The sequence below is a fragment of the Doryrhamphus excisus genome, chromosome 12 (assembly GCF_030265055.1).
Source record: "Doryrhamphus excisus isolate RoL2022-K1 chromosome 12, RoL_Dexc_1.0, whole genome shotgun sequence".
Classification (NCBI taxonomy): Eukaryota; Metazoa; Chordata; class Actinopteri; order Syngnathiformes; family Syngnathidae; genus Doryrhamphus; species Doryrhamphus excisus.
The window spans coordinates 9,971,412-9,997,412 of record NC_080477.1 but is presented as its reverse complement, the minus strand read 5'-3'; the positions used below and the strand labels follow the sequence as shown (position 1 = coordinate 9,997,412).

At 39.7% G+C, this 26,001-nt stretch overlaps 1 protein-coding gene across 1 annotated transcript in view; it reads left to right on the top strand.

The window, feature by feature from the left end:
- The window catches only part of pde8a (phosphodiesterase 8A), a 54,873-nt gene extending 29,088 nt beyond the window's left edge, over window positions 1-25,785 (top strand). The window contains exons 3-22 of the mRNA XM_058089495.1: window positions 2,943-3,133; window positions 5,301-5,357; window positions 5,945-5,999; window positions 6,220-6,308; window positions 7,486-7,564; window positions 7,855-7,995; window positions 9,498-9,586; window positions 9,671-9,722; window positions 9,820-9,856; window positions 10,132-10,209; window positions 10,393-10,463; window positions 11,962-12,126; window positions 15,585-15,633; window positions 15,720-15,855; window positions 15,937-16,135; window positions 17,582-17,799; window positions 19,937-20,069; window positions 20,643-20,807; window positions 22,090-22,219; window positions 23,865-25,785. Of these exons, the coding sequence (XP_057945478.1) occupies window positions 2,943-3,133; window positions 5,301-5,357; window positions 5,945-5,999; window positions 6,220-6,308; window positions 7,486-7,564; window positions 7,855-7,995; window positions 9,498-9,586; window positions 9,671-9,722; window positions 9,820-9,856; window positions 10,132-10,209; window positions 10,393-10,463; window positions 11,962-12,126; window positions 15,585-15,633; window positions 15,720-15,855; window positions 15,937-16,135; window positions 17,582-17,799; window positions 19,937-20,069; window positions 20,643-20,807; window positions 22,090-22,219; window positions 23,865-23,971 (2,241 nt within the window). The 3' untranslated portion in view covers window positions 23,972-25,785. The remainder of the gene's footprint in view (window positions 1-2,942; window positions 3,134-5,300; window positions 5,358-5,944; window positions 6,000-6,219; window positions 6,309-7,485; window positions 7,565-7,854; window positions 7,996-9,497; window positions 9,587-9,670; window positions 9,723-9,819; window positions 9,857-10,131; window positions 10,210-10,392; window positions 10,464-11,961; window positions 12,127-15,584; window positions 15,634-15,719; window positions 15,856-15,936; window positions 16,136-17,581; window positions 17,800-19,936; window positions 20,070-20,642; window positions 20,808-22,089; window positions 22,220-23,864) is intronic.
- The last annotated feature ends 216 nt before the right edge of the window (window positions 25,786-26,001 follow it).

Genomic DNA, 26,001 nt, shown 5'->3' with positions numbered 1-26,001 from the left:
CGAGAGATAACCCCTTCCTGTTTTTGTCACTCCCAGCTGATCTCTGCTCCTCCTTCTCTCGAGGCTCACACGATCTGGCCCTGGCTTTGTGTTTTCACCTTTTATATATTTTTCCCATTTTTTCTTTGTTTTGCTTACTTCAATTACATCTCCTTTTTACTTGAAGTTTCACTGTTGTTATACTGTTGCTTATATCCTGATGTTAGACATTTTAGCTCTGGTTCATGTATTGTGAATGAGTGTGTCCACTCCAAGAGCGCATCAGGAGGGGGGGGGACCTTATCTTAGCTTTTGTTGCCCTGCTGCAACTGGAATGTTGACTTTTCTACAAACATCCCAATGTGGAATTCTGCTCTAAGTCCATGTGTGCACCGGACAAGTCAGCGATGATGTATGTACTGTACGAACAGGACACTTCCTGTTACATGTAATGAACATGTTCAATTCCTGAACATGGTTTGCATTAGTAACACCCCTCTCAGGTTTAAACTGGCCTGCCTTAAGCTTGAGACCCTGTTTTGGGAATTCAACCCCAAAACATTGTTCCAATACATCAAAGTGCAATCAAATGTTTTTGCAATAAAGTCAGATCTTGGCGGCCTAACTTGATTTAACATATGATATAAAATCAAGAGTGCGGAAACAAAACTTTGCCTTTGTCTGCTTTCAGTTGGTGGTGACGTTTTGTTTGAGAGGGTGACTCATGAATCCACTCTTAGTGCAGTGCGGCTCTTGGAGGCAGGCCTAAATCGCTGGTCCAGTATTTACGCAACAAGAGGTTCCATGGAAGTCTGCTGGCAGAGGCCGAGTGTGCTCTCAATGACGGGTTTGACGCCAGCGACTGCGCTTACCGCCTTGGGATTGGCTGACGAGAGGGAGGGGTCACAGGCAGTCATGAGCACCTTGACTAATTGTGTCATACATTATGGAAGCAGGCAATCAAACCTGTGACACACACTTCCACACCAGCCGTGCCCACTCACTTAGGGCATACCTGCAAGAGGTCACAGTTGGGTCACAAGATACCACAAAAATAGATCTTTAGTTCCCTCAGTCAACTGCTTCTATTACACGGGGTTGAATGTGAAAAGAGAACACATATGTTCCACTACAGGCTTGGTATTCTGTTGTATTTGAAATGTATGCTATATACCTGTTTTAAATAATATGCTGTTGTTGTCATGTGATATGTACAGTAAGAAGCCGCTGACACAAGTTACTTTCTGCAATCATCAGTAACCTCAAAATACGTCCACATTTTTTGATTTTTTTTGAGCCATTATGAGCCAATAAGTCTGTAGATGCTGACAGTCTTCCTAGCATTCAAAACTAGCGCTCACTTCAGCTCCTTTTGGATTGTGGGTCATTTTATTTATGTGTGGTAAGTAGAGATCTTCTGTTAAACGCACACGTCATTTACATTTTTTTTATTTACACACAATGGGATGTTTCTCAATCAAATTAAGCGATTTATCACAAAAGCAAAGACATTTGTTGTAAAAATGTATGCTCAGTGGACACCTCCACTATGTGGTCAGAATGGTACAGTCTTGATCACATGATACTTGATCACATCACATGATGTGATATGTGACACATGGTGTATACCAGGGGTCTCAAACACGCGGCCCGTGAGCCAAAATTGGCCCGCAGGACACTAATTTGAGGTCCCCGCCTTGATATGAAAGTTTAATGTTAGTGCGGCCCGCGCAAGTTTGATATGGATGCTGTATGGTATCATGTACCCAGAAAAAAATTATTACGTTTGATTAATGTTCATGTTAAAGGTTAAATGACTGTAGTTATCCTCCCTATCCATGTGGAAGTGGTAAGTTTTTGGCTATTTAAGTTTAAAGGAAATAACTTGAAGGCTACCGTTTAGGTCGCTAGCTCTCTAGTTTGCGAGTTAGCATGTGTCTCAAGACCCTGCATTTGCGCAATATGTTGTAAATAAAAAGAGTATAAATGTGACTATAGTCGTGTTTTGTCATGTCTACAGGGCTCTAATAATGCTTTGTTCATTTTAATCTGAAAAAAATAACTTGTCTACCCACCAACTATATGTGGTTTCTTAAGTTTTTATTATTTGCCGTTTTATTATTATTATATTTATTTATTACTGATTGATTGATTTTCTTTATTATTGATTTGTTTATTTGTTTTTCATCTTATTTTGTTAAGTAAGACATTTGAGAACAGTGGAATGTTTTATCAGAGCTTTTCTTGTAGAAAATTGGAACCAAAGCGAAGTATTTTTTATTTTTTTTGCTTTTAATAAATGCGTTTTTTTTTTTTTTGAAAACCTGATGCGGCCCAGTCTCACCCAGACCCGAGCTCCAGTGGCCCCCAAGTAAATTGAGTTTGAGACCTCTGGTGTATACAGTACATGAATGTCAATACAGAGAAATTAAAAATGAGAAGTTTTCATTCGGTAAGCAACTGCACATACTTGGACATTGAATAACAATAGTATTGATATGTTGGGAAATTAATACACTTTTACACGTTTGTTTCCTCACTGCAATAGCCCTGTGGTCCACTTGTTGTTTGGGCTGTAACACACTCAGGCATGCCTGCTTTGAAGACATGTTCTCCATTTTCATAGACAATTGTTTTGCTGGAAATCCATAATCTATATATTTTTTTAACTTACATTTTGAGACTCATTTTGACTGTTTTCATTTTCATTTAGGTTCAAAAACAATGTTATTATGTATATTAATTTGCTGTAAAGAGATGGAGTGTGTACAACGCATCATAATATGCAATTACTAATGAATTGAATACAATATTGGAGAAAAAAAATTACATTACAATTGTAATTGCTGTATAAGTTTACTATTAGTGTAGCTAAAAGTATAGCCTTACATTGAGGCTACAGGAATATGTCCCAAGATGCGTCACTATGTTTTAGATGTGCTGAATCATCTCTTCTCTTGCAGGTACTTTTAGTTTTTGCCAAAGAGGACGGTCAGAGTAATGGCTTCTGCTGGGCTTGTGAGAAGGCCAACTACAGGTGCAGCATGGCGCGGACACCCGAGTCGGCGCTTGAATGCTTCACCGAAAAGCACCATGACCTTGTCGTCATTGACCATAGACATTCCAGACACTTTGACGCTGAAGCACTATGCCGGTAGGACATTTCTCATAGTCACCCAGAGTCATCACCATATCGCTCTGCTTCTTTATGTTCTACGGCTGCTATGATGCAGCATAGAATAACTGAATGTATACTTCAGGAACATTTACAATCTAATGAGTTCCATTACAAGAACTCTATCAATAATTTTGTCTTTACCAAGATAATAGTGCTTGGCTTATGATCGTTTGTTTAGAACCTTTGTGGTAGGTTTATTGTAACATAGAGAGGCAGAGTGTAAAAAAAAACACACACACAAAAAGGGGTAACCCTTTAACGCAATGCAATCAAAATGGTATTTGATTGAGGGGAATCAAGTATTTGATCACACAGAAAAACGTGACTTAGTAGTCGCTGGAGAAACTCTTGTTGGCAAGCACAAAGGTCATATTGTACCATCTCAGCAGAGGAACAACCCCAAAGCAGAACGTTCCCACCTCCATGTTTGACAGTAGTAATGGTGGTGTTGGGGTCATATTCAGCACTCCTCTGCCCCCAAAACGCATTGAGTCGAGTTAATTGCTAAAAGCACAATTTTTGGTCTCATCTGACCAAATCACATTCGTCCCATGTCTGAATTATTTAGGGGTTCAATAACAAACATCAAGCAGGCCTGTACGTGTGTCTGGTTGAGCGGGGAGACGTTGCAGGGACTTGCAGAATCCTAGTCAATTACAGCAAAGTCCATTATTGTTGTTTTCCCTGGCAACTTTGGTCCAAGGACCCTTGAGATCTTTTCCTAGCTCCTAACCTTTTCAGAAAGCTTTTTTTGCTGAAGGGACGGGGTTAATTTGTGAGCTTCATGGGGCACACAACAGGTCTGTTAGACAGAATTCTTGCTCGGTAGGTCAGGATCAAATACTTGTTTCTATCAGTCTTGTAATGCTAATTAATTCATAACATTTATTTGGTGTTATTTGTTTCTGGATTACTCCGGTTTCCTCCCACATTCCAAAAACATGCTAGGTTAATTGGCGACTCCAAATTGTCCATAGGTATGAATGTGAGTGTGAATGGTTGTTTGTCTATGTGCCCTGTGATTGGCTGGCGACCAGTCCAGGGTGTACCCTGCCTCTCGCCCAAAGACAGCTGGGATAGGCTCCAGCACCCCCGCGACCCTTGTGAGGAAAAAGCGATAGAAAATGAATGAATGAATGAATGAATGAATGTTTCTGGATTTATTTGGGCTGCACGATGGAGGAGTGGTTAGTGCATAGGCCACACAGCTAGGACACTTAGCCCGGGCATCTCTGTGTGAAGTTTGTATGTTCTCCCCGTGCATGCGTGGCTACTCCGGTTTCCTCCCACATTCCAAAAACATGCTAGGTTAATTAACAACTCCAAATTTTCCATAGGTATGAATGTGAGTGTGAATGGTTGTTTGTCTATATGTGCCCTGTGATTGGCTGGCGACCAGTCCCGGGTGTACCCCGCCTCTCGCCTGAAGACAGCTGAGATAGGCTCCAGCATGCACGCAACCCTCATGAGGAAAAGCGGTATAGAAAATGAATGAATGAATATTTTATTAAAAGCCAGCCATAAAAATTATAATCCGCAAATATAAATACTTATAAAGCAAAATATTAGAAACTCTTGATGTGACGCAGTGCAGTTCTATCAGTAATATACTGTATCTGCTGGTTTTTTTTCATCACTTAAAATCCCTGTCTGCTATAAAAGTGATTTGTGTGTGTGTTTCGGCATATTGGCTAGTGTTTGGGGAAACTACGAGCTCTCAATATCTGAGCTCACAATTTACCGTCATGGCTTGCCAGCTGATGGCGTTCAATAAAAGAGAAATGAACCATGCTTGCCCGTACCACTTTCTATCTTTAGGACAGTTCCAAACATTCATTTGCCCTGCCCGGCATGTATGTTAACCTCATTCATTTTGGCCGCTCCGTATGTTCAGTGCACACGCATGGTCTCAGACGAGGGAACTAAAGCGCCTTTATGACCACTTGCTGGGGGAAACCACAGGCGGACAAGTGGACCTCTACACTGCATTCTTTCAGAGGCCTCAGCCCGCTTGTGGAGCTCCATCACTGGAGCTGCCTGGGAGAATCGGAGCATGAAAAACTGAAAAATACGTTGATTTGATCCCATGGGCTTTTTCATCAGTATGCTCGCTGGCTAAAGGGCTCTCTGTGTTTACATTCAGGTCAATGAGAGCGGTCAGCTCTTCAGAAAACACTGTGATAGTCGCTGTTGTGAAGAGGTAAGTAACTCACTGAACCCCACTCAATAGCCACATTTTCAACAAGTTCAGCTCTGAATAGTACAGCTTGAAACATCCCGCCAATTAAAAAGAGAAACATACTATATTGAAGGATATCTAGCACTTTATATTCTTTTTTTTTTTTTGCATTGCATTGTGACATGGACTTTAACAGATTGGATTCATGGTTGTCTGTCCTCTGCTTTTCAATTGCCTTTTTCAGTTTTGATGGAGTTATGACATTTTTAGATTTATGGCAGTTATTGGTTTCATTTGAGCTGACCTTATTGGAACCAGATTGTCGATCAAAAACATCTGGAGGATGTGTGGTAGGATTTGATTGTGGTCTTCTACAATCATTCACTTCATACACACGCTTTACAACTACTGACAAGTGGAAACCCCCAAAATTGCACACCGAACTTTACTGCCTGGTGGAAACTGGCCTTGCTAATTCGCTTTTTTTTTACATTTACATCAAAACTCCTAACCTGGTCCAAGTCCTAAGTCTGCATTTTGTCATCAAGAGTAAATCTCTGACGTTGTCTGAAGAGCTATTTGTCAGGTTAATGCGTTCTCTTTTTAAGGCCAGACAGGGAGGAAGCCTCTGTGATGCCTCTGATCAATGCCGGCTTTAATAGGGTGAGTGTCCTCTGCCTATATTTGGATTATTCTTGTGAAATCTTTATAAACACAAGTTACTATATACTGTAAGGCCGGGCTACAGATTTAAAATCTTTATTTTGCTCTGAGGACATGCATTGAGCTGGTGGGAACTGTGCAACGGCAATATGCCATCGTGAAAACTATTTCATTCCTCTTTGAATGATCATATTGTGTACATTTGACCTCTGACCCTCAGAGATATGTGGAGAATGCCAATATGATGGCCTGCTATAATGAGCTGCTACAGCTGGAGCATGGAGAGGTGCTGGCACAGTTTAAACTGAGGTGAGTGATGGAAGTGAATTTGTTTTTTAATTACAATGCACGGTGAATGAGTGGTTAGTGCACAAGCCGCACAGCCAGGAGACCCGAGTTCAATTCCAATCTTGTCCATTTCTGTGTGGAGTTTGCATGTTCTCCCCGTGCATGCGTGGGTTTTCTCTGGGTACTCCGGTTTCCTCCCACATTCCAAAAACATGCTAGGTTAATTGGCGACTCCAAATTGTCCATAGGTATGAATGTGAGTGTGAATGGTTGTTTGTCTATATGTGCCCTGTGATTGGCTGGCGACCAGTCCAGGGTGTACCCCGCCTCTCGCCCGAAGACAGCTGGGATAGGCTCCAGCACGCCCACGCCCCTTGTGAGGATAAGCAGTAGAAAATGAATGAATTACAATGCAAAACAATGTCTGTCAGTCACTTTCATGATGAATTGGAAAATACATATGTCAATTGCTGAAACCTTTTTAATATGTTGGCTGCATTGTCTTTGGTATAGTCATCTATATTGTTTGATAGCAAATGCAATCTGGACGTAATACATAAACTGTGTGTCCTAATGAATGCTATGTAGCTATTTTGACTGACCTATTATCGGTACTCAGGTTATATACACTACTGAGGAATCATGTGCAAATATCTTTATTGTCACATTGAATATAGTTATGATATCGGTTACTTTAATTGCCTTTACTTACTTTGAAATACTAATCATTAATTTAGAATATAATTTGAAAGTTTACTGGTTAGATTTTATAAAAAAGTATGTTATCTGTTTTATAGATTATTTTGGTGGATTATTTTGACTTGTAACTTGCATGCTGAAAAATGTTTGGTATAAAATGTGACATTCACTACTTTCAGGGGTTTTATGATTATTGTCAGAAATTAAAAAATTTAACCTGTGCAAGACACCGGGTTTTAGTGGCTTGTTGTATGCCTCTGTTAACACTGACAAAGGCGAAATATACAAAATAATATATCAAATAATAAAATATTACTTGGCATACTGTACAGTATTAATTTTATTTTATAATATCAGGCATTATTGTCTGCTAGTGAAAATTTGGGCCCTTGGACAAATGTAGTTAACCTCTGATTTCTTTCTTGTAAAAAAAAAAATGTCTAAGATGCTAGACAATTATTTTATCGACAACATTGAATGTCTTGTCTTCTCTCGCTAGGGCTGGCAATGCTATTTTCACAGCTCTTGAACAAAGCCAAGAGGCCATCGAGATCACTTCTGAAGATCAAGTCATTCAGGTGAGTTCCTGCAATTTTGAGTCATGCTGTTGTTACGTTGCTATACATTCAATGATGGCTGACGTTAGTGGTTAAACTACTGTCAAATCACATCATAATTCCGGCGCTCAAAGCAGGAAGAGAGCTCTCTAGGCAGCTACCAATCTGTGGCATATAGCAGCTTCAATCACATCATGGCAAAAAAAATAAAAAAATCTGATCTTAGCAGTATTATGTACATAGTGTTAATGTGTTTCATTTTATATTATTATTATAATCACCCAAAATTCTCTCTCGCTTTTTCTTCTCAGTATGTGAACCCTGCCTACGAGTCCGTTATGGGCTACCAACAAGGTGAGCTTATAGGGAAGGAAATAATAGAAGTGCCTAAAAGTGAGAAGAATAAGCCTGATCTCCTTGAAACAATGAACTCCTGCATCCGGAAAGGGAAGGTAAAAAACATTTAATTTTCTTACAGGCTGCATGATGTGTTTAATACTGTACTTAGTGCTGACATCAGTGGTTAAAGTCTAGTAAGAGTCTAGTCTGATTGTTGATACTAGTGCATATAAATGTATATGTGTAGAAAATACTGCATGTGATTGTAGTGCTGTGTTTCATGTGCATTGGAGCAGCAACTGATTGGCTGTGCTGTAATCTTACTACACAGAGAGCAAAGGTCATTCTCAGAGCTGCAAACAGCAGGATGGCTCTTTTTAAGCAGCTACAGTAAATCTGTGGGTGGGAGTTGGGGGTGGGGGGACATGAAACGGGCACATTGGACTCCAGGAGCGCTCCTGCCAGCATACTGTTTATGTGTGTCAAACTCAGGCCAGGGGGCCAAATCTGGCCCGTGCTGCAATTTGATTCGGCCCGCGGAACTGTTTGGGGAATAGCAGTGAGCCGACCCGCCTCGTGAACCTGATCAAACAAAGTGTTTACAGCGATTGGCATAATTAATCCATTGCTCCGGTATAAACTACTCCTTTGGAGTAACTGAAAATGCATGAGACATTTTCTCAAAATCTGACCATACTAAATAATACTGTTATAGCCTGGATAGGTCATATTCTGTCATAATAGCTATTTCAAATAAGCATCTGTGTGTGTGCACTGATGTGATGAGTGTAATATGAGTGTGCTCCGTTCACCAATTATCATGGTTAAAAGGACAATAAGGTTGTAAGGTTTTTAATACAGAAATATATAATAATTGACAATTTCTGGATAAATAATAAGAAAAAGACAAAGTTCGGGGTTGGGGCATAATGTCCAAATTCTGCCCACAAAACTAGGCTCGGTCGCCTGTGCGATTCAGTTCGAACCTTTGCTTTAGAACAACTTATTAAAACACCTCGAGCCACCCTTTGACCTCCCCTGCACCACAAACATTAGTGTATAGTGTACGTGGTCCAGCAGCTTCCTTGAACATCTGAGTCCTAAAGATTATACATTGTGTATCTCTTCATTTATGGTTCAACATTTAACACAGTCTCAAGTTCTTGTTTTTTAATGCACAAGATTAGACACATGCAATCCAGACAATGATATGTAAATGTCACAAAAAAGTGGGCTAATAAATTGACAATAAAAGCACAAATACTGCGGATTTCAGAAAATAACAGATGGAATGATACAGCATGATAATGATAATAACAATAATAATATTACAATGACAATAATAACAAGGGAAAACAAGACAGTGGCATGAACATGATTATATCTTGCAAAAAGGGGTAGGCATTTATAAGCTTTTGCTTCAGCCTACTCCTTTTGGGCTTGTGATCAGATAGTTGAATACAAATGTAAATAATGGAGAGTTGTATTTTGATTGGTATGGGAGATGCACTGTGGTGTTTCGTGTATTTGCCCAAATAAATAAATTAAAAAAAACAAAAAAAAAAACATTTCTCACGGTGTGTTGTTTGTGTGCTTGTGGCATGATATGGTCCAGGAGTGGCAGGGGACTTATTATGCCAAAAAGAAGAATGGAGACAGCATCCAGCAAAATGTGAAGATCACACCTGTAATTGGACAGGGAGGGTGAGTTAAAGATGTTTAATTACAATTAATAATAATATACAGTATGACTTTTGGACTGTTTGTAATATGCTGTTGCATTTACAGAAAAATAAGGCACTATGTGTCTATCAACAGGCCTTTAAATGATAATAATAAGGTGAGTTGATATTGCATTGCATATTGTATAGTAAATAGTTGATGAATGAAAAAAGGCTGCATGTACCAATGTGTTTTTTTTCCATGCATCCTTACAGACGTCAAGTGAACGAGTGCAAGCAGAGTCTCAAACTGGTAATGTTCTTGAAATTATCCCTGGACCTCTGTCATTGGGACCTTTTGCTGCCTTAGAATAGCAGTCTTGTGACAGATTATGTAAAAGCATTCAAAAAATTGCAGCCCAAAAAAAAAAAAAATGCAGGGGAAATTATCAGCAATTACTGAGAGATGTTCTTTCCATTATCTCACCTTCCTCCAATCGGTGCTTTCAATCAAACGTCACCTTTTTGGGAAAAAAATGTGTTGGTTTGTGCTGTTTTACTTAAGACATGATGCTCTCTTCTCCCCAGATATCCAGTCAAGTAAGCACAAAGACCGGAGGAAAGGCTCTCTGGATGTAAGATCCACAACATCTCGGGGGAGCGACGGTGAGTGTGATGGATGGAAACTAACGCTTATGAAACCTCCCCAGTTGTCTGTTTTGTATCAAGTGTTGATTGGTCGCACACAGGCAAACATACTCATTAGGAAGTCATAGGAAAACAATCAAAAGTTCAAGTTAGTACGGTAAGGAGTAATCATTTTCTTTTTTTTTTCTCGCATCCTGGCAGGGAGCTCACAGCGAAGGCACTCCTCAATGGCCCGAATCCACTCCATGACGATAGAGGCTCCCATCACTAAGGTGGAGACTCGGTCATATGACTCAGTCAACTAGTGTGTGCAAATGCTTTGTATCTCATGACGACAATTTTAAAATCCACCACCATCGCCACAAGCAACTTTTAGTACATCTACCAGAAATAGAGCCAGTATTCTAGAGGCCACAGCAGCATGTCAAGAGAGAGAAGGGAATAAAATGCTATGCTTCATGCACAATAACACATGCTGAGCCAGGCTGACTTGCTGTTTCTGTGCTTGATGTACACTGAAGGATGAACTGCAATGACGGAAACAGAGAATGTCCCCGGGGGCGGGCCATATGACATACTACAGTTCCACTGCTCTATCATTTGACTATGGAGGCAGTCCCTGCAGGCGTCATTCTCTTTAGAATAAAGCACTATTGCATGATAGAGCGCATGCTACTGTGTGTGTATATACAGCGTCACCATAGGAAACCAATGGAAGATCTAAAAACATAGATACCTCTTAAGCACCTTAAGTTATAGCTGTAATTCATAAGGAAAAGGGGGGCATTGATTTATTGGCTTTATTCCCTAGAAAATGTCTCCAAAAGGGTAAGCAACAATTGGCCTGTATACTGTAAGCATCAGACTTTTTAAAGTGGACCAATTATGCTCATTGTTCGACCCTTTGTATTGAGCTGTGGTCTCTTAGATAATAACCCGCACAGAAAACTTTCTATATCTTCCAGAATAGCTGTATTTCCTTTGATTTGTGCCTCCTGCCAAAACGGTCTGTTTTAATTTCTTCCACCCACGGCCCTCATCCGGGCACGCCCAGTCCGCTGTGATTGGTCACACGCCCAAAGTGCTTCCTAACTATGAACAAACCCCACTTTCCTAATATGGTGGGTATAGGATTTGATGATAAATGAATTAAGTCTTAGTAGAGCTTAATCAAAAGTGTTTAGGAGCTACTGGCAGCTCATGATCTACTGGCTGGAGACCCCTGACTTACCGAGTATGAACTCATATGGTAACGTAGCACTGATGGAGGATCTCAGAAGAAGCCAGACATGTGCAGTGAAAATCAGAAGCCGGAAGTGAGGGTGGCGCGTGGACGCACAGCATATCCGAAATGAATGCACTTTTAAAACCGAGCGTTTTGAGGCATCCCAAACTTCTTTCAGGGCCATAACTTCATTATCTGAAACTTTGGCATGAGAATACGACATTCTAACTACATTTAAAACTCAGAAAAGTGGAAAAGCCATAATAGGTCCCCTTTAAAAATATATACGTATATACATGTATTTTAATTGGGCAGTTTCCCACCTTATAATGTGATTTGACCTGCCTGCATACCATGGTAATAATTCCTCTAGGTATATATGATCCCTATCAATGACAGCTTTGTATTTGTTTAATTTATTCTAAATAAGTCCCATAAAAGTTGTTTAATTTGATTGAATATCTGAATATCTTTACCTTGGAATTTATTATGAGAGCGCTCTAAACTGTAAATGCTACAAATACTTATATTGCACTCATGTCCAGGTCATAAACATCATCAATGCAGCACAGGAGAGCAGCCCTATGCCCGTGGCAGAGGCCCTGGATCGGGTACTTGAGATCCTGAGGACCACAGAACTCTACTCTCCACAGCTGGGCACCAAGGATGAAGACCCCCATACAAATGACCTTGTTGGGGGACTGATGACAGTAAGAGCTGATTGCACCCTTCAATATAATGCTCTAAATCAGGGGTCTCAAACTCGCGGCCCGGAGGCCAAATGCGGCCCGCGAGACGCTAGTTTGAGGCCCCCACCTTGATACCAAAGTTTAATGTTGAAATGACAGCTTAAAGCTGTGTGCAGACCGGACACAATTAACATGATTTTGCCCCGCCCATACTGTTACCATACCCTGTTACCCTGCCCTGTTTTGCTTTGGATTAGCAATGAAGCTAAAGGCTTATGATGCTGGGTACAAATAAATGCAGGAAATGATTTGGAATAAAATGGAAAATACACGTCAAGATAAAGCATCTCATCAAACATGTTGTTAAAGTTACGACGCTGCTCCCAGATGGAACTGAGTACGATGCTAACTTGCTAATTGGGTAAAATTATTAAGTTTCATTAATGTTCATGTTAAAGGTTACATAACTGTAAATTAACTGGTTTCTTAAGTTTTTCTTATTTGCTGTTATTTATTTATTATAAATATATTAATATAATAATTTTTAATATAATAATTTAATATATTAATAATATAATATTTTATTTATTATTTTACTTATTTATTACTGATTGATTGATTTATTGTCTTTATTCTTAGTTTGTTTATTTATTTATTTTTATCTTATTTTGTGTATAGAAAAATAAAAATTAAGATATTTGAGAACTGTGGAATGTTTTATCAGATATTTTGGTGTGGGAAAACCGGAACCGAAGTACTGAAAAAGTGTAGGGTATAGCAGAAGCAAAAGCATTGAAGGTAGTTTTTTTATTGATTTTTTTTGCAGTTTTTAATAAATGCGTTTTGGTTTTTTTTTTAAAACCTGATGCGGCCAGGCTTCACCCAGAACCTAGCTCCGGTGGCCCCCAGGTAAATTGAGTTTGAGACCCCTGCTCTAAATCTATGGCCTGATCAGCCAATTAGTATAAAACAATGAATTTAAGAATAGTATCATAACACCCTGTGACTGGTGATCAGTCTAGGCTTCAGTTCACTAAATTGAAAAAAAAATGTATTGCATATGTACTAAATTTACAGTGGGACTTAGGTGGTCAGCATCTCTATTCGCTTTTCGGAAGGCAGAGAGAGAGCGAAAAAGAGAGAGAGAGAGTCAGGCTTTAACCGGACAGCTATAGTCAAGTTCCTAACTAGAACGACTGCCAAGTTGGCAGTCTTGGCAACGACCCCACAGGAAGTGTTAGATTGTCCTTTGTGCTCCTGGAGGCTGCAGAGGAAAGCCCACCCTCTCTTCCACTCACCAAATCCCCCCCCTCCTCCTCTTCTCCCTCTCCTCTCTCTGTCCCTGCACAGTAACGCTCACATGTACCTCTTCCTCTCTGGAAACATCCTGTTCTTCTTTGGATTAGATGAATAAGCATGACTTTTACTCAGAAATGTACAATGAAGATTCATAAGGGTAGTGAGGTTGTATCACATACACTTGATGAAAATAACTCAAAATGTGTTTTTAATGTGTCATTACAAAATGTGACAAAAATGTGTCATTACTAACACAAAATGAGGTTATTTTGTTTTTGTGGTGACACTGCACTCAAAAGACCATGCGGACATTTTGAGAGGAGTTGTCATGTTTCTGATGGAAAAAAAAGTCTTAAAATAGCTGGTGTGTACAGAGGCAGTGCCATCAGACAATGCTCAGGTCAAAGATGAGCTGGTCCCCTCTTCCTTTTTCACTTGTCAAGTAAACATTTCACTCGGCAACACACCCATGTACACACTTGGATGCTCAAAATATACTTATGCTACTGCATATGTCTATGGGCTTCACATCAACACACTTTTGGTTACTATAGTGATATATAGTCAATCGTTGCTGTGGTGTAGTGACAGTATACACATTTATATGTAACGGTACCATATTATACTGTATAATTTTTGAAAGAACTGTATTTTTAGTAAGTCTCACCGGTCCCACAATAGTTTATTCAAAGTGTGGGGGCCCAAACTCTTGATCCTGGAATTCCAACAGTTTTAAGTGCTTATAGTAAGCTCTGCTGGGAGCACGGTTTTCTTGTGTCTGTATTTTTAATGTTATTCTGTAGTTGTAATATTAATGAGCTGTGCTTGTCTATGCCTGTCTCCAATGGTGTGCTCCAAGAAGTGTTAATTATAGGTTATCACATGGTTTGTCTGGTATCGGGCTGATACTGGCACGCGGGGGCATGATACTGGGCCTGATACCAGACAAACCGTGTGATGACCATGTGATATTACTACAATAATCATGAGCTTATTATCACGTACTATTTAATCAAAAGACCATTTTGTTTCCAGAAAAAAATCAGTTTATTACATGTATTATATCTAAACAGTGTAAACACAATAATTGCAAAAATATTTCAACAATAATATTTTATCAACACATTTCTAATATTGGGGCGGCACAGCGGTCTAGTGTTTAGCGCACAGACCTCACAGCTAGGAGACCAGGGTTTGAATGTGAGTGTGAATGGTTGTTTGTCTTTATGTGCCCTGTGATTGGCTGGCGACCAGTCCAGAGTTTACCCCACCTCCTGCCCAAAGACAGCTGGGATAGGCTCCAGCACTCCCCGCGACCCTTGTGAGGATAAGCAGTAGAAAATGAATGAATGAATGAATGAATGAATGATCATTATATGGGGTGACATGGTGGACTAGTGGTTAGCGCGCAGACCTCACAGCTAGGAGACCAGGGTTCAATTCCACCCTCGGCCATCTCTGTGTGGAGTTTGCATGTTCTCCTCGTGCATGCGTGGGTTTTCTCCGGGTACTCCGGTTTCCTCCCACATTCCAAAAACATGCTAGGTTAATTGGCGACTCCAAATTGTCCATAGGTATGAATGTGAGTGTGAATGGTTGTTTGTCTATATGTGCCCTGTGATTGTCTGGCGACCAGTCCAGGGTGTACCCCGCCTCTCGCCCGAAGACAGATGGGATAGGCTCCAGCACCCCCGCGACCCTTGTGAGGAAAAAGCGGCAGACCCGGTTTTCTCCGGGTTCTCCCACATTCCAAAAACATGCTAGGTTAATTGGCGACTGCAAATTGTCCATAGGTATGAATGTGAGTGTGAATGGTTGTTTGTCTATATGTGCCCTGTGATTGGCTGGCAACCCGAAGACAGCTGGGATAGGCTCCAGTGAGGAGATGAATGAATGTCTTGGTTCCACCCTTTCCTACTTGCTAATGCTACAAAACTGACAATGGTGTAGTGCTGAGTGCTTTAAATATTTCAACTCCTCTTCCATTAGTGAAGCTTGTTATCACAGTGGTGATACTCATTAGGTAATGCCTATGTAACCTTATCACATTGTTTTCTTTGTGGTCGGGAGATTGTAACCGTTCCAGACTTCAGTGAAATGTTGGAATTCAAGTTAACGAATTCAAGTTATTTATTTTTGTGCTAAGTTAATTTTTTATTCACTTTCTTTGTCTTTCTCAGGATGGTTTGCGCAGATTGTCAGGAAATGAGTACATCTTTTCCACAAAACGTGAGTTTATGCAATCCAGATGAGATGACTTTGTGCCTCAAGTTGAAGCAATAAACCTTATTTTCCTGTCCGTTTCCCCCTCGTAGAGCCCCATCACATCCCAAGTCACCTGGCCACTCCTCTTTCCTTAAACGACATCCCCCCTCGTATAGCTCAGACCATGGAGAGTGAGGACTCTTGGGACTTTGACATTTTTAACTTGGAAGCTGCAACCATGAAACGGTAAGGAAAGTGTTTTTAAATTGTGGCATGGTTGTGTCTAATATGCAGAGGGAGCCAATCTCATGCTGCATGTTCCTGCAGGCCTTTGACCTTCTTAGGTTTGAAGATATTCTCCCGCTTTGGGGTTTGTGAGTACCTCAACTGTCCAGAGGCCACTTTGCGCTCCTGGCTGCAAGTGATTGAAGCCAACTACCACTCCAGCAACTCGTACCACAACTCTTCCCATGCGGCCGATGTCCTGCACGCCACCGCATATTTCCTGTGCAAGGAGAGAGTCAAGGTAAAATCACATTTTTTTTTTTTAATTAGAGATAATACTCCTTTGTCAACCAGAGCTCATGCACAAATTAAAGTCCAATAAAAGTTAGAAATCATATCAGAAAGTCCTGATAGGTTTATTGTTATATTTTTTTGTTTTGATGTCGAACTGCACTGCATCAGATTTAGAGGTGTTTCTGATATTTTAGTCGCATTAAGTACTTACAGGAGGTGGTGGAATATCATTAAAGGGGACCTATTATGCTTATTCACTTTTCTGACCTCTAAAGGTATTTAGAATGTTGTATTCTCGTGTTAAACGATGCCAAATTTTCAGATAATGAGGTTTGCACATTTGGAAGTGAGCCCTGAAAGAAGTTTGGGTTGACTCAAAAAGCTTGATATCAGAGGGCGTTTGTGATGTCACAGAAGAGCATGCTTCCTTATGGGCATGGCTGTAGGCGCCCTCCCAAGCTGTGCTTTCCCTTCCTTTCCATTCTCCAAGCTCTGCTTCTTTGTTTACAAGCTCAGGCAGAAGTTATTGTAGTTGGTGATTCCCAGCAAGAATTATTTTTTATTTTTCATCTGTCAATGGCATTTCACACGGGACTGTTTTGTGAACATGAACATGAAAATATATGCCAAACTGATTAGCAGCAGTGGTGCCTACTCTTTGAGTTCATACACGGTAAGTCAGGGGTCTCCAGCCAGTAGATCATGCCATTAGCTCCTAAACACTTTTCAATTAGCTCCCCGTAGACTTTATTCATTCGTTATCAACTCCTATACCCACTAAATTACAAAGTGTTGTTCGCAGTAGTTTGGGAGTGGGCGTGTCTGGAGGCAGGCCATGGGTGGAATAAATTAAAACAGACTGTTTTGGTAAGAAGCACAAATACAAGCAAATACAACTGGAATAGGTGCAGATTCTGGAAGATCTCGATAGTTTTCTGTGGGTTATTGTGTGTAGTTGCTCTATAGGAGTCCACAACTCAATACAAAGGGTCAAAAAATGAGCATAATAGGTCCCATAAAAAACTACTCTGACAGTCTGACATAACTGAGCATTATCCTGTTAGGTTGATACTGTATATACTGTACCATAGCTCTTTTATTCGCTGTCGTTGTAGTTTACAGGTGTACCTAATGTTGAGGCTGGTCTGTGTATGTGCATTTTGAGTTTGTAAAACACAAGAAACAAGTTGTATTTGATTAAATCTACAATATTAAGTGGCCAAGCTCCTTGTGAGATTCCCAAGTTAGTCATTGTTTGAGGGTGAGGTCATAGTGAGGTCATTCACTGACTGTGCTGCTCTCAGTGGCGTGATCTTTTATTGGCTTTTATTAGAATCACTTTGCCAAATGTTTGTGCATGTTGATAATATAACGTGATAATATGCATGTTGACATAAAAGGAGCAGAAATGTGGATTTTCTTATAATGTTGCATCATATTTCCTCTGCTACAGCAAAGCTTAGATCCCATCGATGAGGTTGCTGCCCTGATTGCTGCCACCGTACACGACGTGGACCACCCGGGCCGCACCAACAGCTTCCTGTGTAATGCGGGAAGCGAACTTGCCATTCTTTACAACGACACGGCCGTACTGGAGAGCCACCATGCAGCACTCGCCTTCCAGATCACCACCAGAGATGATAAGTGCAACATCTTTAAGAACATTGAAAGGTACACAAATACTGTTATTAATTAAAGCTTTATTTCACATTGACGTTCACAAGGGTCACATAACACAAATAAATATTACATGGATGTGCCTATTAGGGTTTTAATGGATGGATTAACTGTATGTATTTATTTATGATGAATGCAAGGGGTGCCATATAAGGGAGAAAGGTTAGGACAGTTTTAAAACGTACTTTTTCAAGAGAACGTACGTATATCACTCGTGAAACTTCCAGAGAATGACACACCTTCTTTAAAGAGACTTTAGATGTGAGAGGTCATTGTCTGGTGGAGCTCCAGCAGGACTTCCAGGAAACACGCAGCGGGGCTCCGAGTCAGAGAGCAGTCAGCAAATCCGGTGTCTTCTACCACTGAGAAAGGCTGGTCATATACGTAGTTCCTATGAAATCAATTATTTTGGAGGTTATTTGACTTCTGACATACAGGCAACTGTTGACTATGTGAGATGCCGTGTGAGCCTCAAATTTTTTTATTTATTTATAATTAATTAATTAAATGAAAACTTTTTAGCGTACTACCCCTACAAGATATTTACCTTGGCATGTTTTTTTTATTTTATATCACTCTCACAAATGGCAGGTAAGTTCTACATGGCAGACATGTTTGTTTTGGCTTTGGCACGCCTGCACAGTGTGAAGGAAAGTGGGCGGGGGATATTTCTCCAAGACGTTAGAGCAAGACACCGCACATAGGGATCATGATAGGCCCCGGGGGGGGTACGATAGTACTAGACAGAGGCTTTTGTGACCGGCGTTGAAATTTTAACTATAAAATATTATTTTAGAAGCCACCATCCACCAGTATGAGCCTGGACATTTGCTTTTCAGAGAGGTTGTGTACCGAACAAATATGCATATTAGCAGTGAATAATTTGATCAAATCTTCCCTTTATGCTTTCCCACATCCGCATTTGGAATCAATTGTGAGGTGAAAGAAAAAGGGTTAAAATGCAGTATAGTAGTAGTAATACTTTAGTAGTACTGTACAGCGTGGGACAAAGTTAGGTGCGTTCGAGTACTGTCAAGCAATGTGGAACAAAATGCTGCTTGCATTAAACATGTAAAAGACGGTTGTTATTTAAAAAAATATATTATTATTAATATGGATGATTCAAAGAGATTCAAACCTGATCTCTTGACTATGTGGCCAACATGCTAACCACTAGACCACCCTATCGCCGTTTGCATGCATGTTAGGTTAATTGACGACTCCAAATTTTCCATAGGTATGTGAATGCCTATATGATGTGATTAGCTGGCAACCAGTCCAAGGTGTACTCCACCTCTCGCCAGTGAGGATAAGCGGCATAGAAAATTTAAATTTGATCGCTGTGGTTTGATTGTTGTTTATCACTAAGAGATTTACTGTACATTCCTACTTATTATAGTTCAAAACATTTTTCGTCTGCGATTAAAATGCAATTAATTACGAGTTAACTTTGAACAAAATGCGCTTAATCACAATAGCCCTAATTATTATGTGTCTTGCTTTGTGTCGTACGTTGGAGGAATGTTGCAAAGTTGAAGGAGCACATTTCAAGCGTGTTTATTAAGTAAGTGAATGTTATAAAATGAAAAAAAACATTTAAGTGTACACACACTTTTGGCCCACCATGTATATTATGTGCGATACACAGTATTATTAATAATAATGATATACCAGTGTAGTATACTCTTTCTTTCATTATATTTAAGTATATATTTTTTTCGGTATTTATTAGCAACAATAGTGTTGTTAATAAATGTGCCATTATTTGGCTTTAAAAGTACTTTAAAAGTAAAGTTTTTCTGATTTTATTTCAGTGAGTGCTATAATAAAACTAAGCATGTAAATAAATTATAACCCAATAGTGATGATAGCAGGATTATGCTGATGTTGCTCCTGTGAGAAGAATGTGCAGCATTTGTGTGCTTGTGTGTGTGCGTGTGTGTGTTTGTTCACATCACTTGGGGTACGAATGTGTTTCAAGTCCTAAAGCAGAATAGCTCACATGCAAGGCTCAGCCATGAGGGAGAAAGCAAGGGACAAAGCATCCATTCATTGCTTTTGTCCCCACAGTCCGATGCTCAATTTCCACATTACTGAAGCTCCATTTCTATACCTTTTTTCCTCTTTCCAGGAATGAGTATCGAACACTACGACAGGCCATCATTGACATGGTGCTTGCAACCGAGATGACCAAACACTTTGAACATGTCAACAAATTTGTCAACAGCATCAACAAACCGCTGGCTGCTTTGGAGGAGAATGGGGTGAGATGACCATCTTATGCAATGATAGTTTCAAAAGTAGTGGTTTAGCTTGTAATCTGGCGTTGCTATGGGCACAGATATCTGTGTGAGGAGAACATTTTACAACTCTGTACCACCTTTCTCATCTTAGTGTGGAATGCTCTGTGCAGACTTTTTAAAGCTTGTCTTTTTAAGGAAAAGAATGAGATGGGTAGATATTAAAGTCAAGTTTATACAAGAAAAAAAAATCCACATTATTATTTCAATACGTTGACCTTTTAGCTGAATTGACAAACGTGTCATTGTTCTCTATGTGTTAAATGCTACTTCACATTTTATCATAAACACTGAGGCTTGGGGGGGGACAAGAATAAATAGCAGAGCTCATTCACATCACAATAGGACCTCTGTGCTTTGACATAATATAACTGCCAGTGAATGTTGAAAATAAATAGGCTGTAAATCTTGTGACTGTATGCGTGACTTTTACACGTCGATGCAAGTCTCCTACATAAGAAGCCCGTGTTGACCACAGTATGCCGCCTTTTAAAGTTGTTCACAGTGTCCTCTGTGCGCATAATGTGTCTGTTTTAGGGAAGCAATGATGAGGAGTCTGTGAAAAGCATACTGACATCCCCTGAGAATCGCATCCTTGTCAAGCGAATGCTGATTAAGTGTGCAGACATCTCCAATCCATGCAGGCCTCTGGAGCTGTGTATAGAATGGGCCGGACGCATTTCAGAGGAGTATTTTGCACAGGTAACAACGTAATAGTGATAGTCGTATTTGAAGGATAATGATAAGTAGAAAGCTTCTCTTTGATTCGAAATACCGGTACAATAGAATGTAGTAATCCCTTGTTTATCATGGTTAATTGCTTCCAAACCCGACTGTAATGGTAATGGTAATGGTTTTATTTCATTTGAACATGCATCAGATTACAATTGAGTGCATCCCATAATCAGTTCACAGTTCCACATGTCCAAAAGGAGTAGGAAGAAGCAAAGCTTATTAAATCCTACCCCTCCATCTGGTACTTTTACAATCAGTAACTGTTACATTTGTTCACTTCCTGCTTTCCTAATATAGTTTAATTTTTTATGTTTTTATTTATTTATTTATTTATTTAGCGGCACGACGGTTGAGTGGTTAGCATGCAGACCTCACAGCGAGGAGACAAGGGTTCAATTCCACCCTCAGCCATCTCTGTGTGGGTTTTCTCGGGGTACTCCGGTTTCCTTCCACATTCCAAAAAAACATGCTAGGTTAATTGGCGACTCCAAATTGTCCATAGGTATGAATGTGAGTGTGAATGGTTGTTTGTCTATATGTGCCCTGTGATTGGCTGGCCACCAGTCCAGGGTGTACCCCACCTCTCGCCCAAAGACAGCTGGGATAGGCTCCATCACCCACCGCAACCCTCGTGAGGAAAAAGCGGTAGAAAATGAAGGAATGAATGAATATATTTATTTATTTATGTTTTAATTTTATTTTTGTCACGTACCGAAGTACGAGGTGATATGATCATACAATGACATAATGGGTACCATAGTAAGTGTCAATATAGTGATATATATAGCACATCATGACTGGTTGATTCTTGTATGCTTGTATGCGACTGTGAATTATTTTGATGATGTGATTTGATTTAATTTCCATGATGTAGAATTCCTTCTTTATAAATCAAATGTTTTCCTCCTCAGAGCATCGAAAACCAGTTTCCCACCTTCTAAATATGTTTTTTTTTTACATTATTAGAGCCCTCCACACATGAAATAACACCCTCATAGTCACATTTAAACTCGTATTACCCAATATAGTACACATAATCAGTGAAAATAAGACAGAAACGCATATTTATTTCCCTTTTCTGTGCCTTATAGCACAAGAAAACAAGATAATTTGACCGAGCTTATGAGCTTATGTTGTTATGAAGCCCTCTAACAACGTATTTTCAGTGAAAAGGGTGGTACAGTCCCATGAAAGGGTGATGAGTTACAGTGTTTGATAATGACCTGCGCTGTTGTTCTCTTTGGCACAGACTGATGAAGAGAAGCGACAAGGCCTTCCGGTGGTCATGCCTGTCTTTGACAGGAACACATGTAGCATCCCAAAGTCCCAGATTTCTTTTATAGACTACTTCATCACGGACATGTTTGATGCTTGGGATGGTAAGCATACACCGAGATCATTGATACAATGTTATTGCAAATGACATGCATCTAATAGAGATATGATGTCACACTTTTATACACAATACTATCAGCTTGTTATGTTAATGATTCCATTAATACAATATTCCACTCTCTAATGCAACTTTGTAAAACATTACAGCCTGAATACCGAAAGAAAAATAATGTCATTTTAAGACACACAAGTACATATACATGACCTGTTTCTGTTTATTACAGCCTGCCTTTTCTTGGGTGTGCAACAGTCACCATTTAAAACTCAATCTTTCTTTATTTAAGGAACTGAAATACAGTACACAGATGGAACTTCCAGTGTTTTAACATTTTTAATCATATTTTGTTGGGATGTCACGATACACACAGCTCACAAGATCAGACAATATTCATATAACATTACTTTTAAAGGGGACCTGTTATGCGTTTTCCACTTTGCTGACCTATAAATGTAGTTAGAGTGTTGTATTCCTGTGTTTAACGATGCCAAAGTTTCAGATAATGAGGTTTACGCATTTGGAAGTGAGCCCAGAAAGACATTTCGGATGGCTCAAAAAGCTAAGTTTCAAAAGGCGTGGTAAAACTTCCCCTTTGTGATGTCACAGAGGGGCCGACTTCCTTATACGGTTCATAGTTAAGAAGCACTTTGGGCATGTGACCAGTCACAGCGGCAGGCCGTGGGTGAATCAATTAAAACAGAAGGAAAAGGAAATGGAGCTGGAATAGGTGCAGATTCTGCAAAATCTAAAAGGTTTTCTGTGCTGGTTATTGTGTGTAGCTGCTTCATACAAAGGGTCGAAAAATGAGCATAAGGTCCCCTTTAAGAAAACTACAATGACAAAATATAGGACTGGACAAAGACAATGCAGTTAGATTTTGAACTGTTTTATTATTTTGCATGCATGGCACAAGCATGATGCTTTTAACTGTTCTTTCACAAATCGAAACTGAAACAAAAACTTAAGGTTAAAATAATGACGTCACTTGTAGCTGCTACTACTGATCATGTGTGTCGATTGCATTCATGTAAAGACTAGGGCAGTCAATTGAGCAAAATATTTGATTGACATGATTAATCGCACTTTGTCCATAGTTAACTCATAATCAGCGATAGAAATAGATAGTTTTGTCTATAATAAGTAAGGATGTAAATCTCTTTATGGTAAATAATTTGATGCGTATAAAATGGTACCTTGGTTAACATCCACCCTGGTTAGCGCATTTTTCAATTAACATCCCAAATTGGGATTTGTGATGGCGCGCTGAAGACAAACTTTTGCATTACTTGTACGTGATTGCGCAATACATTGTGGGCCACGGGCGTCATTTTAGAGCAACAGCGTTTATCAGAGTTACAGAGAGATACACGACATAACACATAAATGGACACAAAATGCACAAAACAGAAATGCGCTGGACCTCAGAATTTCACGGTATTAATTTAACAATATGTTTATTAATTTTGCTGTAGGTTGTAGGAATTAGAAAACCAAAATATTAGAAACATCTGTCATGCAGTGATTCTGAGTAGTGTAAAGGGATTCATTTACTTTATTGGATTGTTTTCATAAAATGTATGAAAATAGAGTGATTACAAAATGTCAAGTCTGATATACTGTTTGGTTTCCAGCTTTTGCAGACCTCCCCAATCTTATGCAGCACTTGGACAACAATTTCAAGTACTGGAAAGGCCTGGATGAACGAAAGCTGCACAGCCTGCGACCGCCTCCAGAGTAGGAGCCGCACTCCCCTGCTTGTGTAGCACGCCGAGCGTCCACATGCGCGTGCCTACAGAATGCACGGCCCTTGACGTTCTGACAGGCAGCGGCGGCGCTAACATCGCCCACTCGTATAAGCTTGTCTTAGGAGAACTGTGAAAAAAAACAGACATGGACACAGCACAGGGCAGCACTTTGGAACTTCTCATGCCTCTCAGGCATTTGCAGTGTAGCTGGTCATGACTTGAGAAGCGGTCCGGACAGGCCTCATGGATAAGCTTCAGTCCCATATTTATTTACCATATGGGCTCTCCTACCTGCCTGTGAAGCTGACCTTGCTGTTTTGAGTAGGAACTGCTTGTTTACTGAAAGAGCCAGCAACACTGGAAGAGAGAATGGAAAGGTAGTTTGGATACATGAAGGTGTTCCATACAAGTCAGGTCATACAGTCGCCTTCGTCCTCCATCCATGTGCACTCAGCAAGGCAAGACTGCTCCTTCTGCCCCTGGAGGCTGGAATATAAAATTACACTTTTTTTTTTTTCTTTTTCAATACGTTTGTCCATGTATTTCTATGTGTCCTACAGAAACACAACAAAGTGGCATACAGGAACTGGCATGTCGGACAAAAACCTTAACATTGTGATCATTAATAACCAATGAGAGATTATTTGGTATGCTCATTTTTCTTACACGTACCACATTTACTGTGTTTCTTTAAATTGGTTAATAAATAAGTAAATGAACAGAGAAAAAAAAGCCAAAGCTAATGAAGTACAAATACTTACTATAACCCTCGCTATTATTCATATGAAGCATTACCATATTAAACATTTTTATTTTCTTATCAAAAGTACACTTACCAGTTTGAATGAATACTTTTGTATTGCACTGTAAAATCATATTACACACATCTATGTCTCAGTGTCCGGGGGATGGGATGTTGCATTGGAGAATAAGCTGATATTGTTGATCATCAGGAGTTTGCGTGTGTGGATGCGTGGTTGTGTGGGTGCAATTGTTGCAACAATCCCTCACTCATGGTTTAATGCTGTAAACCGCTTGACATTTGACAACAGCAGAAATATGTGAAAACATTTTTGGACTTGAATTTTTGTTGTTTTTTTTGTTTTCTTTTTCCCCAGACTTTTTTGTATCTGGTTAATCCTACTGAAAAGACTGCCTTATTTTATACAATATTTATACAGTACATCCCACTGTGCAAATGCAACAGACATCTGGAGTTTTTATTATAACATAGTCAGATTATGTTGAAGTAAATCTCAAATATTTTTATATACTTTTACACTGGATTTGCAGCAAATGAGATCAACCATTATAGCGATCTGAATACCTGTGAATTAAAAGATCATACAGAGCATATATATAGAGAACTAAATGGTTAATGAAGGATCATAGATTTGTCTATCACTGTTTGGAAGCAGTCACCAGAAGGCTTACATTGATTTCAATCAAACATTCTTCTATTTTGGACGCTTGTCCAGCATCCTTGTGCACAGATGCAGGGAGCAGATTTTCCTCCACGGGTGGTTCGGATTTGGTTACTAACATAGGTCAAAAAGATTGTTGCTTATGAAGAATATTTCTACGTTAAACGGCATAGACAAAAAAAAAAAAGGTTCATCAGATGGATGCATTTGTTACTTTCTCTCTGATGACAACTGTGCACTCAATGGGGAGACTTGTTTCTTCCAGCTGATTCACATCTTGGTCTGAGGGCACCAAAAAAAAAAATTTAGAAACTATTCAATGAAAAATAAAATGAAATCATTCAACATCTGTACTTTTTTCCCACTCATTTTAATGCCTCATTCAGTTCTTTGGGTATAATTTACTGTGTCATATGCTTGTCTGTGTTACCACCTTGCAGACAAAGTGTAGCTCAAGTAGACCTTGATGACGAGAAACATATATGGACCTGGTTTTCCCTCACCCAGACCCAGACCCAGGTCACCAGGGGGACCCACCTCTGGGCCTATACCCATTGGGCCCGGTCAGCGACAGTTTGAAGAAGCAACATGGGTCCTGT